This window comes from Boleophthalmus pectinirostris, unplaced genomic scaffold (genome assembly GCF_026225935.1).
Source record: "Boleophthalmus pectinirostris isolate CB_2022bp ecotype Guang Dong unplaced genomic scaffold, ASM2622593v1 HiC_scaffold_16, whole genome shotgun sequence".
NCBI classification, from domain to species: Eukaryota; Metazoa; Chordata; class Actinopteri; order Gobiiformes; family Gobiidae; genus Boleophthalmus; species Boleophthalmus pectinirostris.
In genome coordinates, this window is record NW_026571095.1 from 2,885,811 (window position 1) to 2,900,664 (window position 14,854).

General features: G+C 38.9%; 1 protein-coding gene across 1 annotated transcript in view; it reads left to right on the top strand.

Moving 5' to 3' along the window:
- Positions 1 to 14,854, top strand: part of LOC110153344 (disco-interacting protein 2 homolog C) — a 304,174-nt gene that overhangs the window by 250,560 nt on the left and 38,760 nt on the right. Inside the window, exons 20-23 of the mRNA XM_055151871.1 lie at positions 231 to 439; positions 1,727 to 1,841; positions 7,805 to 8,006; positions 9,649 to 9,758. Of these exons, the coding sequence (XP_055007846.1) occupies positions 231 to 439; positions 1,727 to 1,841; positions 7,805 to 8,006; positions 9,649 to 9,758 (636 nt within the window). The remainder of the gene's footprint in view (positions 1 to 230; positions 440 to 1,726; positions 1,842 to 7,804; positions 8,007 to 9,648; positions 9,759 to 14,854) is intronic.

A 14,854-nucleotide genomic window follows, 5' to 3' on the forward strand; every position in this document is an offset into this window, starting at 1 on the left:
TAACTTGATAATTTACTTTTTTTTCTAACTTGATTGAATTTTTTTATATTTTTGTGATATTTTGCCAGTGAATATAGCTCTTTTTATCATTACATATATCAAAACATCTCGGGATCTTTGGATATCAGTGCTCATCCTGAAACTGTAGCTGGATTGGATATCGATTCAGCCGATATCCTGGTCTGACAGATAAATTGATGTAAACAGACGATGCGTTGCGTGTGTGTCAGGTGTTCCCGTTGTCCAGCGTCGGCTCTCCCCTCGGTGACGTCCCCTTCACCAGGACCGGGCTGCTGGGCTTCATCGGACCGGCTGGACTCATCTTTGTGGCGGGGAAAATGGACGGGCTCATGGTGGTCGGGGGGCGGAGACACAACGCTGATGACATCGTTGCCACGGCGCTAGCGGTGGAGCCAATGAAATTTGTTTACAGAGGGAGGTGGGTCACATGATCTCTGGGTGTAACTATTTGTATTTTATCAAAGTCATAATCAAATGTTAGATTATACGCTAGTGTTTCTCAATCAGTGGTACTTTACTGTGGGTACTTTAAGAATTATTTCAGATATTTTAAAAAAGGTAAAAATGAATGCAGTATTTATTTTATTTACAAAATGAGGAAATTGAAAATGGGAAAGCCAAATAAAGTACTTAATGAATAAAATGAATAAAAACAAGACTGATATAAACGCTGCTGAAGCTAGAATAGAAACTCGATGCTCATTTGAACAATTTATACTGAAAATAAAATCACTTAAATAGAAGAAAAGTCTCCAGGTGGGTGGAGAGTCCCTGTCTCAAGTGGAAGAGTTTAAGTATCTCGGGGTCTCTCGAGTGAGGGGAGGATGGAGCGTGAGATTGACAGGTGGATCGGTGCAGCGTCGGCAGTGATGCGGTCGCTGTATCAGACTGTTGTGGTGAAGAGGGAGCTCTCAATTTACCAGTCAATCTTCATTCCTCCCCTCACCTCTGGTCTTGAGCTCTGGGTAATGACCGAAAAGATGAGATCGCGGATACAAGCGCTCGAAATGAGTTTCCTCCGCAGGGTGGCTGGGTGCTCCCTTAGAGATAGGGTGAGGAGCTCAGTCACACGGGAGGAGCTGGGAGTAGAGCCGCTGCTCCTCCATGTTGAGAGGAACAGTTGAAGTGGCTCGGGTATCTGTTTCGGATGCCTCCTGGACACCTCCCTCTGGAGGTGTTCTGGGCATGTCCCACTGGGAGGAGGCCCTGGGGAAGACCCAGGAAACACTGGCGGGACTATATCTCTGGGCTGGCCTGGGAACACCTCGGGGTCCCCCCGGAGGAGCTGGAGGACATGTCTGGGGTGAAAGAAGTCTGGGAGTCCCTGCTTAGACAGCTGCCCCCGCGACCCGGCCCAGATAAGCAGACCACATGATAATTATGGGAAAATTCTTTACATTAAGATCTTTATTACATTAGGACCAACTGAAGCACTCACTTTTTTAATCTAGCTCTTATTTGGTGTTGAAAACTATGTAAAAATCTCAAAAAGTGTGATATTTTAGTATTGTGACACTGATGTAGTTAAAGGTTTGATACAGACTCTACCTAGAAGAATTTATAAGCACTGCCATGTTTTATACAAATCTACAATTGAAAAGATGTAAGTAGGAGGCAGATATTTTAGCTTTTGACGATGATCACCCAAATTCAATTCCATCTCTGAAGTAAATAGCCACTTGTTGACTGTTTTGTGTGGCTCCAGGATCGCGGTGTTCTCCATCACGGTGCTTCATGATGAGAGGATCGTGGTGGTGGCAGAGCAGAGACCAGACTCCACTGAAGAGGACAGCTTTCAGTGGATGAGCCGAGTTCTGCAGGTAAAGTACAAATCAAATATATATTTTTTTATGATAACTGTTGTAATGCTGATTTATTCTTAGTTATACAAGATTTGACGTGATGGCCAAGTTGTTGATGATGTCATTTGCTCAAACTGATTATCCAATTAAAGAGCAGAATGAAAATAGTTAGTCTCATTTGGGTCAGTTGGCCAGTTCATATAATCAAAACCAGTTGGCTAAAACCTAAAAAGAGTGATCTGAATGGTCACCACCTAAACCTAAGTGAGGGAATTCTGAAGGTTCTGAGTTTTCACATGAGCCATGGACTGTACATATACTGAGAAAAATGTAGATGTATCCTCAATATGTAGGTTAAGGCACTGGCAATCCAGGTCTGATGTTCTTTTTTTAAGATGAATACTTTACTTTTAAAGCTCTTATATTATGTGGTCTTTAAGACATGTTACAATACTGTTACCTCCTCAAAACAGACCTAGTGTTGTGTTGAGTTATTTCATTCACACGTGTTTGAGTACTGTATTTTCCGAACTATAAGTGGCACCTTTTTTCATGGTTTGGGTGTTTCCTGCGACTTATACTCCAATGCGACTTATGTGTTAAATTTTTCACACTGACAGCCGTGAGAGGCTCTAGGCGTGTGTGCTCCTGTACCACTGTCACTTCACTCTACTGCACATGTCAGCTGCAGAAGAAAGAGATAGAGCCACTGTGCTGTCTGTATCATGTCAGTCGATCACATCATTATTTCTCTGTCACTTCTCTGACTGTTTAAAATTTAAACAAACATAAAGACAACTGAAACCATCCTCTCGGGATTCAGAAAAGCCAGAATAATTCTAACTAGAACTGATGCTGAGTCTGACGACAGCGACACAGTAGAGGAAGCGGCGCTCTGTTTACCTCTGGAGGTTGAGGCAGAGTTGCTCAGAAGTGACACCGAGGATGAAGAATTGAATGGATTTAGTGATTTGGAGTGAGATGGAGAGTTTGTTAAACTTGTTCTGTTCTGTTATAGTTTATCTGAAGAACTGTTCATATGTGATGTTAACAGTCTGTTGTTCTCTCTTCTATTGTTATTATTAGAACTTGACTTTACACAGGAAATGTCGGTTCTTGGTCTCTGATTTTATAAAAATCACTGACCAAAAATTGTGACTTATAGCCCTTATAGTCTGAAAAATACAGTAATCCTTTATTATTAGTCTGTCTACATCTTCAAAGCTCAAAGGCTCTGTTCCAATTTGTGATGTCATCAAGCTGTACTTCACAATTTAAGAGCTACCTTTTACTTATTGTTTAGTATAGATTGGAAATTCCAGGGCTGAAATTATCCAAATGATTCAAGTGAAGGTGTATGGAGTTTAAAAACACAGTGGAGCACTTCCTGTATTATCACATGACATCACAAGGTGGAACAGAGTGTTTTCTGTTTGAGAGAAGAACTCAGGCCTAAACATACAGGGTTTGTGCGTTAAACGTGTGTGAATAAAACAAAACACAACTCCAGGTCTGTTTGTGATGAGGAAACGACATTAGAACATGGAAGTAGAAAATAGCACAATATTGGCCCTTTAATAAACCCTGTGAGCCTGGAGTAAATCTGTGTGTCTGAGTAAGAGACTGGAGCTGTTAGAGCAGAGACAGTGTTGTGATGAACAGGAGCAGTATCATCTCTTCTTTATCCTCTGTCTTTATCTACTGTACAGTGTGTTTTATGGACTCCTCTGTGTTCTGCCCTCTGTCTGGGTCTAATGCACTCTTCATTTCAGCAGCACCAGCACAGCTCCATCCAAACTCACAACAGATGTGACTCACAAAGTTCATTTGTAAAACTACAGCAGTGTGTGTGTATGTGTGTTTCATAAGAGTAACACTGCCAGATAAGAGATGGTATTGAATGTTTTTAGGTTTTATTATAACTTAATCTTGATGTGTCAGCGTTTTATATATATATATATATTATCTATCTGTTTATAAATGTACAGTTCATAAGGTCTTTCCAAGGCTGTACAGTGTTGGGGCGTGGGAAATGGTACATCCCACAGTATGGCATTAAACATGTCTATCTTACATATATTAAATTTATGACTTAAAACAGCAGTTTTCAATAGGTGAGGTGCGTCTCCTCAGGGAGGCGTCAAAGAGTCACTGGAGAGGTTCGACACAGACGGACTAAACCAGGACTGATCCCAGGACTGATCCCAGGACTAAATCAGGACCGAACTAGGACAAAACCAGGACTAAATCAGGACTGAACCAGGACTGAAAATTCTGTCCCGCGCCGTCTTCTAGCTCAAGGTTCTCCCTCTCTCTCTCTCAAGTCCAAGATTAGTCCTGGTTTAGTCCTGGTTTAGACTTGGTTTAGTTCCGGTTTAGTTCAGGTTTAGTTCTGGTTTAGTCCTGTTTTAGTCCTGATTTAGTCCTATGTCCTACTTATGTTCAGTGATGTTAAATGTAGCCTCATTTAAGCCTGCATGAAGTTGGAAATTATCGGCTCACCTGTTTTTACCTACTCTAAAGCGAGACTCACATTCACCCAATTTGAAAACCCATATTAGTCCCATATTAGGGCTGGGCGATATGGAGCAAAAAATATATTTAGATATATTTTGCTATATCTCAATATACAATATATATCTCGATATGTATACAGGAAAACTAACCCTTCAAAAACTACTGCAAAAACAAATATACCAAATTCTACAAGGTATTTTTTATTGAAGTAATAATATTAATATTACAAAAAATCCCTAATTACATAAATAATAATTTAACTGTAAAATAAAAGAAATAAAACATATTTAATTCTTTTCATTGATAAATAAAACAACTCAACTCAAGTTCATCTTTGCATTAACTCTGTTATCCAGACCAGAACCAGAACCATGAGCTCAGGATTTTCCTTATTTTAACAGATCTGTGATCCTAATGAGCAGTAAGGAGCTCTGAGGTTTCCCACAATCCACTGCAGATAAAACCAAACGTTTCCAAACACAATTGTACAAGTGACACTGCAGCAGATTATGATTAAATCCTCTACATAAATGAACTTTACATTACTAAACTTTACAACATATAAATCATAACGACTCTAGAGCCACATCAGCCTGTTTGACATTATAATAAGTTTAATGCAGTTTTGCCACACGTGTTTACATTTAACAGAAACAAAACTTAAATCCTCATGGCTCATTTGCATAAACAGCTCACTTCTTGTGCTGCTCATGCGGTCAGCTTCTTTCAGGCTAAAGGACATGACTCAGGTGAATGAGTGTTCTCTCTGTGACAGAGGATGTGCTGCTGATGATTTTGTCTGTAAAAGGTGGAAAAGGTTTGTGGTGCTTGAAGCTTTTCACTGGCACCAACTTTGGGCGTTTATTGCGGTAGTGAGAAGTGAATGAGACACAAGCAGCAAAACCAGGGAGGCGGGGGCGAGCACAGAGAAGGCAAACAAGCGAAGCGGCGAAAATCAGAATTGAATATAAACATTAGATCGATATATACGATATTTCAGAATCCATATCGAGTTTAAGAAATATCTCGATATATTTAAAATATCTAGATATCGCCCACCCCTAGCCCATATTACACTATTTTCGGATCTATGTTAGAATCACAAACATACCCGGAGTTGTGTTTTCTTTCATTCACACATTACACCTTCAATACAATAATTTGGACAATACCAAACCCTGAAACTGCCACTTTCTGCTGAACAAAAGAGAAATGCTGGCTGTTAAAACCTGTTGAAACCTACCACTACATGACATCACCAGGTGGAACAACATTTTACCATGGCTTAAAGCTCACAAGAATCATTTTTACATAATCTAGCACTTTTAATCATGTGAACTAGTTTGCATAGTCTCTATATAAAAGATACAATTATGTCATTTCTTTGTAATTTTCTCAAAAGGATCACCCAGTATATGATGTTGCATGTTACTCTAAACCTTTACAAACTCCTATCTCCTTTCAGTCTGGCCTCCCTCTGCTTTGTGGCTTTTCTTATCAACAGAACAAAGCTGTCTGTATATCACATGTCTCCACTCCGCGGCCCGTATAGTGGCCGTTACAGTAACATATGCGGTGCTGATAAACCCTGGCGAGTCTGAATCAGGCTGCGGTAATTCTATAAAAAATCCCGGAGTTTTTACCACTTCAGTCAGAGGCTCATGTTTTTTTCCATTCACGTCAGCGTTTGTGAACTTTGTGTCAGAGAACGCCATGGAAACAATGCAGAGCAGCTGGGCCTTTACTACGCTGCTCTGTGATGAAAGAGACACAACATCAAATGATCATATTAAAACTGTTTCATAGGATTTGGAGATGGTTAGAAAGTTCGTACGTCAGCTAAACAGCGGTATGAACGATGTGGAATGCAGTAGAAATGTGAAACTGAAACTAATTCACTTTATTAAAGGAGCTGGAGCTTTGTATCATGTTAGAAATGTGGAGAAAATACAGACAGTTCATATTCAAAAGTTTTCTTAACGCATTTCTAGCATCCTAATTATTCACTGTGATGAGTTTAAAAACACTTTGCACAATTTTCAGAGGCCAGAATGTCACAACACTTCTAACAACAGTGCACCAATACAACTTCCTGGTTCGCGGACAATAAAAAGGCTTTTTAATTAGATGCAGGCTGCACACAGTGAAGAACTTTTTTTCACAGTTAAATAGTTTTATTATTATGTTTACTGACTTTCTTGTAGGTAATTCTGATAGTTACATATGAAACAAAATTCAAGTTATTAAAAATTATAGTAAATGTGGCTCAGAACTTCCTGGTTCGGGGACAATAAAAATGCTTTATCATTAAATCCAGACATCACACAGTGGTCTAGATTTGACCCTGAGACCTGCTTTTACAATATACCTGTACTGTACCAAAACAAATAAAATTTAGTGTGTATGTGTGTGTGTGTGTGCGTATATATAATGTCATGTTATGTTTATTGTCATATAAGTACATATCGTATTTTTCGGATTATAAGTGGCTCTGGAGTGTAAGTCGCACCAGCTAAAAAATGCGTAATGAGGAAGAAAAAAACATACTTAAGTTGCACCGGACTATAAGTCGCACTTTTTGGGGGAAATTTATTTTATGAAATCAGAGACCAGGAACCGAAATTACAAACAAGTTCTAGTATTAACAATAGAACAGAGAACATCAGGCTGTTAACGTCACATATGGACCTATATATTATCTTCAGATAAACTATAACATAAACAACAGAACAGAACTAATTTATCAAACTCCATCTCACTCCAAATCACTAAATCCATTCAATTCTTCATCCTCGGTGTCACTTCTGAGCAACTCCGTGAAACTCTAGAGATAAACAGAGCGCCGCTTCGTCTTCTGTGTAGCTGTCGTCAGACTCAACATCAGTTCCAGTTAGAGTTACTCTGGGATTTCTGAATCCCGACAGGATGGTTTCAGTGTCACTGAAGTCCAGGCTTTGTCCATCCATCCAGTGACTTCCAGGAAAGTTTCATGGTTCATCCTCCCAGTTCCCGTGATGCTGTGTTCTTCATCCCTGCTTTCCGTCAGTCCTTCACAAGTTTCTCGCTCACTCCAAACTTTCTGCTGCTCGATTACCGTTTCCGGCTGCAGATTTCACTACTTGCAGCAGGACAGACGCTCTTTATGCAGCAGACATGCGCAGTAGAGTGAAGTGACAGTGGTACAGGAGGAACCTCTTGCGGCTTCAAAGTGAAAATTAAATATATAAGTCGCACTGGAGTATAAGTCACAGGAAACACCCAAACCATGAAAAAAAGTGCAACTTATAGTTAAAAAAAATAGGGTAATCCTGGTGGTTACATATGAATGGCATAAAAAAATTACAAAATGGTTGTGTAACTTGTTTACTGGGCCAGCTCTGACTGCATAATGAAATAAACCAAAAGATGAGATAATCTGATAAAATGACCTCAATCTGTTGTCATTCTTTTTGTCTTGTTTCCAGGCCATCGATGGCATTCACCAGGTGGGCGTGTACTGCCTGGCTCTGGTGCCCTCCAACACTCTGCCCAAGACCCCTCTGGGCGGCATCCACCTGTCTGAGACCAAGCAGCTCTTCCTGGAGGGGGCGCTACATCCCTGCAACGTGCTCATGTGCCCCCACACCTGTGTCACCAACCTGCCCAAGCCACGACAGAAACAGCCCGGTAACACACAACGCTCTGATCTCTGTTATAATGTTTCCTCATCAAAAACAGATCTGGAGCTTGTTTTGTTTCATTCACACATGTTTAACACTCAAACCCTTCATATTTAGGCTGAGTTCTTCTCTCAGACACTCCATACACCTTCACTAGAATCATTTGGATGATTTCAGCTCTGGAATTGCTAAATCTCTAGTGAACTAGGTATATAGTAGCTGTTAACTTTTACAGAGACAAGGACAGACTAATATAAAGGGTTACTTAAACATGAGAGAAGGAAACAAAACACAACTCCAGGTCTTGTTTTTGTTTTGAGGAGGTAACAGTGTTCTAACTTGGCTTAAAGGTCACAAGAGTCAGTGTTGTGTGATATAGGATCTTTAAATGACAGTTATTTTTGCAGATTAGGTTTATACAATGTACGTATTACACAGATTAAGGTTACTTTTACTCTGAAATGAATCACCGTACAACAGCATCACCGTATCGGAAACGATCTGCGTCCTGATAAGTCGTTTCTGTGTCCGCAAGTCTTCCCTCTCCACACAGCTTTGTGCATATTTGTTTACGTTTTACAGAAACGAAACTTAAAACCACATGGCTCATTTGCATAAACTACATGATGCAGTTCAGCTTCTAACCGCACTAAAGGACACGACTCCTCGGAATATATGATAGAGGAGTGTTCTGCTAACTGTGTCTGAGGGTGCAGCAGCCGATTTTGAGCTGAGGAAGATGGCAAGTGTGAAAACAGACTTTTCATGGACCGTGTACTAGCAAGTAGTTCTCGCTCCGCTGTTTCCCGTTTGTCTCTGGTTTGTTTAAACTGTTTTCCGCAATAACGTCACACAACTGTTGTCACAAACCCAACGAATCAGGAAGGTGCAAGTCACAGTGACGTGGTCCAATAAGGACACAACTAGAGCTCCTATGTCAGAGTATCAGTGGTTTCAGGCGTCCACACAGTGCCGGATCAGATCTGTACTCAGATGAATTTGTGGGAGCTGGTGGCACCAGATCGTTCTGTCTCTGGAGCTGTTTTCAATCAGATTAATGTGGAAGCAAAGGGCTCAGATATGTACTAGTGTGGATGGGGCTTAAATAGTCACTATCTGTTACTGTAAAAAAATAGCTAAATTCTTTCACATCTGTCATCTACTGGTGAATAAAATCAAATAAAGGTACAGATGGTAGCTTTAACCCTACAGAGAGTCATTGTGGTTACATGTAGGCATGGTTCAATCTTCAAATTTGGTGTCACAATGGTTAAAATAATTGTGATTAACAATTATATCATGATAATTATTTGTTGTTGCTGTTTAAAAATGTTGTGGATATGATTAATTATCATTTTAATATTATGAATAAGTTCCATATTTAAACAACTGTTATAAAATTGGACTTTGTTGTAAGCAAAAACAACAGTGATTTAGAAGAAACATCAAGGATAAGTAGCTTTTTTCTGCACATTCTGGTGATAAAATGGCCATTTTCTTTGTTAGCAATTCTCACGATTATGTCAGATTTCCTTCGAATGATTATTGCCAATCTCTTTTATCACCATAAACCATATTGTTGTTTATTGTCCCATTTCTAGTTACATGAATGACTTTTTTGCCTAAACACATCTGATTTCATGTTTCAGAGATCGGCCCTGCGTCGGTGATGGTGGGGAACCTGGTGTCGGGGAAGAGGATCGCCCAGGCCAGTGGCAGGGACCTGACCCAGATGGAGGACAATGACCAGGCAAGGAAGGTGTGTGTGAGAGGGGCCCTGGTCTTCAACAATAGCATCAGCATCAGCATTAACATCATTTATGTTGCAGTGTGGAGCTTTAGTTAGTTGCTGCGTTCAAACATACGGCTGCACAACAAATTAAATCACATCCCTGGTTGAAAAAAGTAAATATATTGATTCAACTTACCGTATTTTTCTGACTATAAATGAAATGAAAATGACTATAAGTGAAATTCCGGAGGTAAACTGAGCGTCACTTCTTCTTCTGTGTCGCTGTCGTCAGACTCAGCATCAGTTCCAGTTAGAATTATTTGGGCCTTTCTGAATCCTGACAGGATGGTTTCGGTGTCACTGAAGTCCAGGTTTTGTCCATCCATCCAATGACTTCAGGAAAGTTTCATGGTCTTGCAGCACTACAGAGGCTCTTTCTGCAGGACACATGTGCAGTCAGTGTTGGGAAGTTTACTTTTAAAAAGTATTCCCCTACAGATTACAGATTACATTTGTAACATAATCCATTAAATTACTTAAAGTGAGTAACATAATCTCAATACTTTGGATTACCTGTAGAGAAGCAAAGACAAGGATCTCTTAACATGAGATGTTTTTTTCTGCTAAAAGACAATGACAAGCCCAGACTTTACTTAACCGTATTAAAAATATTATTGACAGAAGAGGAGGAGACACGTTAAATCCTGTTTTAGTCCTGGTTTAGACCTGATTTAGATCTATCTTACATCTAGTATAGACCTGGTTTTAGACCTGGTTTAGACCTGGTTTAGTCCTGGTTTTAGACCTGATTTTAGACCTGGTTTAGACCTGGTTTAGACCTGGTTTTAGTCCTGGTTTTAGACCTGGTTTTAGACCTGGTTTAGACCTGGTTTTAGACCTGGTTTAGACCTGGTTTAGACCTGGTTTAGATCTAGTTTAAATTAAAAAATCTAAAAATCCACAGTGTAATCGATTTATTTCAACAAAGTAACTGTAATCCAATTAGCACTCATTGAAACAGTAACTGTAACTGAATACAGTTACTCATAATTTGTACTCTGATTATGTAACTCAGGTACATGTAATCTGTTACTCCCCAACACTGTGCAGTAGAGTGAAGTGACAGTGGTACAGGAGTAACAGCAGTAGAAGATACTGACACACAAGACTAGAGCCTCTCGCGGCTTCAGTGTAAAAATTTTAATATATAAGTCGCAGGAAACTCCCAAACCATGAAAAAAAGTGTGACTTATAGTCTGAAAAATACGGTATGTGAAATTAAATATTGCATTTTTTGTGCAGCCCTGTAAGAATCAACCTACACCCAAAGCTCCTCATTTCACCCACTATGTTAAATGACACTTACACTTATTTTACACTTAATACCACCGTCTTCTAATACTATGTTCAGCTCTCTGGTCATTTTTGGAATTTATTTATTTTTTCTCCTAAAATATTAAATCTGTTATGCCTGGACAGAAGCTGTATTTATTGAGAAAGATAGAATAACGTATATTTGTATTATGTATTTAGAATAGATTTTTGTATATTTTTGCTGATAATCGTTGGCAAAAAACATACTACTACTCTTTGTTTTCTTTGAATCTGATAAGAGGAACTTGGTCCCAGCTGAAATCGGCCCGTTACTATTGAAGCTAGAATTACACTTGTGAATCTGCACTGTGTTTGTACAAGGACACCGATCGTTCAAAAGAAAAGACGGGAGAAACAGTTGAAAGAACCAGTATCTCATTCATACCTTTATTTTCATACCTTTTTCCTCATCCCTCGCTGCGCTTGTTCGACCATGTCCACGTGTTGAAGCCAGGCCCTCTGTGTGAATGTGCGAACACAGTACAAACCAACACACTCACGAGGTTTGCTCTGTTCTACTCTGCTTTCTTTTTACTTCCAAATACCATCATGTTTTGTGCAATGGCTTACAAGGATGGACAACATGACCACTGCAGCTTCTAATGACAGATCATTTGTATGGAGATAAGGGTTGTTAAACATGTAGAAAATCAGATACTAATGGACAGGGGTGTGCAAAAATATCAAAATATCCAATATATTTTATTGTTTAATGTGATGATACAGTATTGATATCGTGGGCTGCTGTATCGATATATCACTAAGAGTATTTTTGGTATATTTTTGCAATTATTTTGTTACAGCTACAGTTTTGTTGCTTGTTTAGTAAAAGGAAACTCATTTATGTGACATATTTGACTTTTTCACTGTTTTGATGAGTAAAATGTTTCTGTTTCGTATGAACTTTGCACTTTTACTATCACAGCCATGATTTAGCCTTTATTTTTTATTGAACCGTATCGAATCATTTTGAAATATATCGTATTGAAAAGTGCACTGTATCGAGATATGTATCGTATCATGGCCTATGTATCGAGGTATGTATCGTACCGCCAACTTCTGAATGATACCGAGTCCTATTTATGATATCAACATATACCAAGAAAGTCACATTCACAGGACAGAAATGAACCTTTCCTGAATAGTTTTAGAATGATCTTGAGCTGTATCAGAACAAGCATAATTTGAATTGATTTATTTAATTTGTGCTTGGTATTAAAACAAACAAACAAACAAACAAAAAACTGAATTTCAGCAGAATTTACACCTGGGCAGTACCTGGAGGACTAAAGAAAAGAGGGAGGTGTGAGAAGCAGTGCTTTGTGATGTCACCAACTACTAGGGGTGTGCAAAAATATTGAAATATCGATATATCGTATCGTTTAATGTGATGATACAGTATTGATATCATGGGCTGTTGTATCGATATATCGCCAAGAGTATTTTTTGGTGTATTTTACTAAATTATTTTGTTACAGCTACAGTTTTGTTGCTTGTTTAGTGGAAGGAAACTCGTTTATGTGACACATTTGACATTTTCACTGTTTTGAGGATTGAAATGTTTGTGTTTCATATTAACTTGTTTTATTGAACCGTATGAAATCGATTTGAAATATATCATATCGAATCAAAGTGCACTGTATCGAGATCGTGTATTGTATCGTGGCCTATGTATCGAGGTATGTATCGTATCGGCAACTTCTTAATGATACCCAGGCCTACTAAAGGATACTAAATCTAGTATCTAAACTAGTTTTTCATTTGATACCAAAAAATTCACATTCACAGGACCGAAATGAACCTTTCCTGAATAGTTTTAGAATGAGCTTGAGCTGTATGAGGACACGTATAATTTGATTTGATTTATTTATGTTGTGTTTAGTGTAACAAAACAAAACAAAGCAAAACAGAATTTCATCAGAATTTACAACTGGGCAGGACCTGGAGGACTAAAGAAAAGAGTGAGGGGTGAGAAGGGGTGGAGTCTGGTGGTGTAATAAACAATGTGATTGGTTTAATCCGGTGTTTCCCAAACTTTTTTTCTGGGGACCCATACTTTAAAAGTCACAAACCTTCGCAACCCAAGTCAATAAACATTATTCGTAAATCACAAAATAAAGTTGGATTTGAGCATTATTGAACATTTAATGAGAATATTTTATTGTTGAGTGAGTGATCGTGTCTCTGAACAATTAGTATGACTCAAGTTTTAAACAATGAAAAACAGCAATTGAAGCAGCAATAAAAGGATCTATAAGTCGACTATTTGAACATTAAATGTAGCCCATTTCTTTTTCTTTTCAACATTCAATTGAACCAGCAATATTGGAACAAAAGAGTCAATAAAATAATTACAAAAAGATTAGAAATTATACAAAACATGTGTTAACATTTCAACATTTCTAATGAGATAGGTCAGCCTGTCTGTGTTTTTGTAGTGTGTTCCAGTCCAGGTGCAGGAGCAGATCAGGTGTATAGGCAGAACTGTTTATTGCAGATCTACATGCAGATTGTGACAAGGCGACCCAAAAAAATCTCTTGTGACCCACGTGAGGGTCATGGCCCAATCTTTGGGAAACACTGGTTTAACAAGTATCCACAGCACACACTCCGCCCCCTGTAGTCAGGTGTTTATATCAGAAACATTTGGCTGTACTCCGGGCAGTGCTGTGTGATGTCACCAACTACTCAAAATTACAGGGGGCACTTAGATTTAGGAGTTTTTGACTTTTGAGTTTTCAGTTTTTTGAGTTTGCAGTAAGATTACTAAAAAAAAACAAACAAAAAAAAAAAAAAACAGGAACAGTAGATATTGCTTTTAAAACACCATATACAAAGTTAAGTGGCAAAAAAGCAGCGCCCGTAGAACTCTATTTTATGAGCTATATTCTAATGTTCCTCATCACAAACAGACCTGGAGTTGTGTTTTGTTTCATTCACACATGTTTAACACAAAACCTGCACATTTAAGATGAGATCTTCTTATGTGGTAATGCAGGATTTGTTTGGATAAATTCAGCCCTGGAATTTCCAATCTATACAGAACAAAAGGGAAAAGGTAGATGTTAACATGAAAACTACCACCTCATGACCTCACAAGGTGGAAAAGAGCATTTTGAGCTTTGGAGATGTAGACAGCCTATAATAAAAAAAAGAGTTACTCAAACGTGTGTGTGTGAAACAGGAGGAGGGAACAACATTAAAACATGACTTACAGCTCACAAGTGTCAGTTTTACGTACACGGGACCTTTAAGAAGGGCCTTGCTTGTTGTGTAAAACTCCAGTGGTTTATAATGGAGAGATTGTGCAGTAGACGTGACTTTATCTGCGCTGGGAGCTGCAGAGGCCTGTGGCAGCAGCTGGCCCCTGTGTTAGGTTTCATTGTTGTGATGATATCTGATCTACTCTGTATGCTGCGCCCATGTGGATCTGAGGAATCTGACACACACTGGGGCTTTGTCCATACAGAACACTCATAACATGGAACCCTGCTAGCCTCCATCTGCTGCTAATGCTACTGCTAACACTGTCTTTGACTTTGATTTAACGGTCCTATATTATGTCAAACTGACTCTTGTGAACTTTAAGACATGTTAGAATGTTGTTACCTCCTCAAAAACAGACCTGGACTTGTGTTTTGTTTCATTCACACATGTTTGAGTAACACTTTTTTATTAGTCTGTCTGCATCTCCAAAGCTTAAAATGCTCTGCTCCACCTTGTGATGTCATGTAGTGGTAGTTTTCATG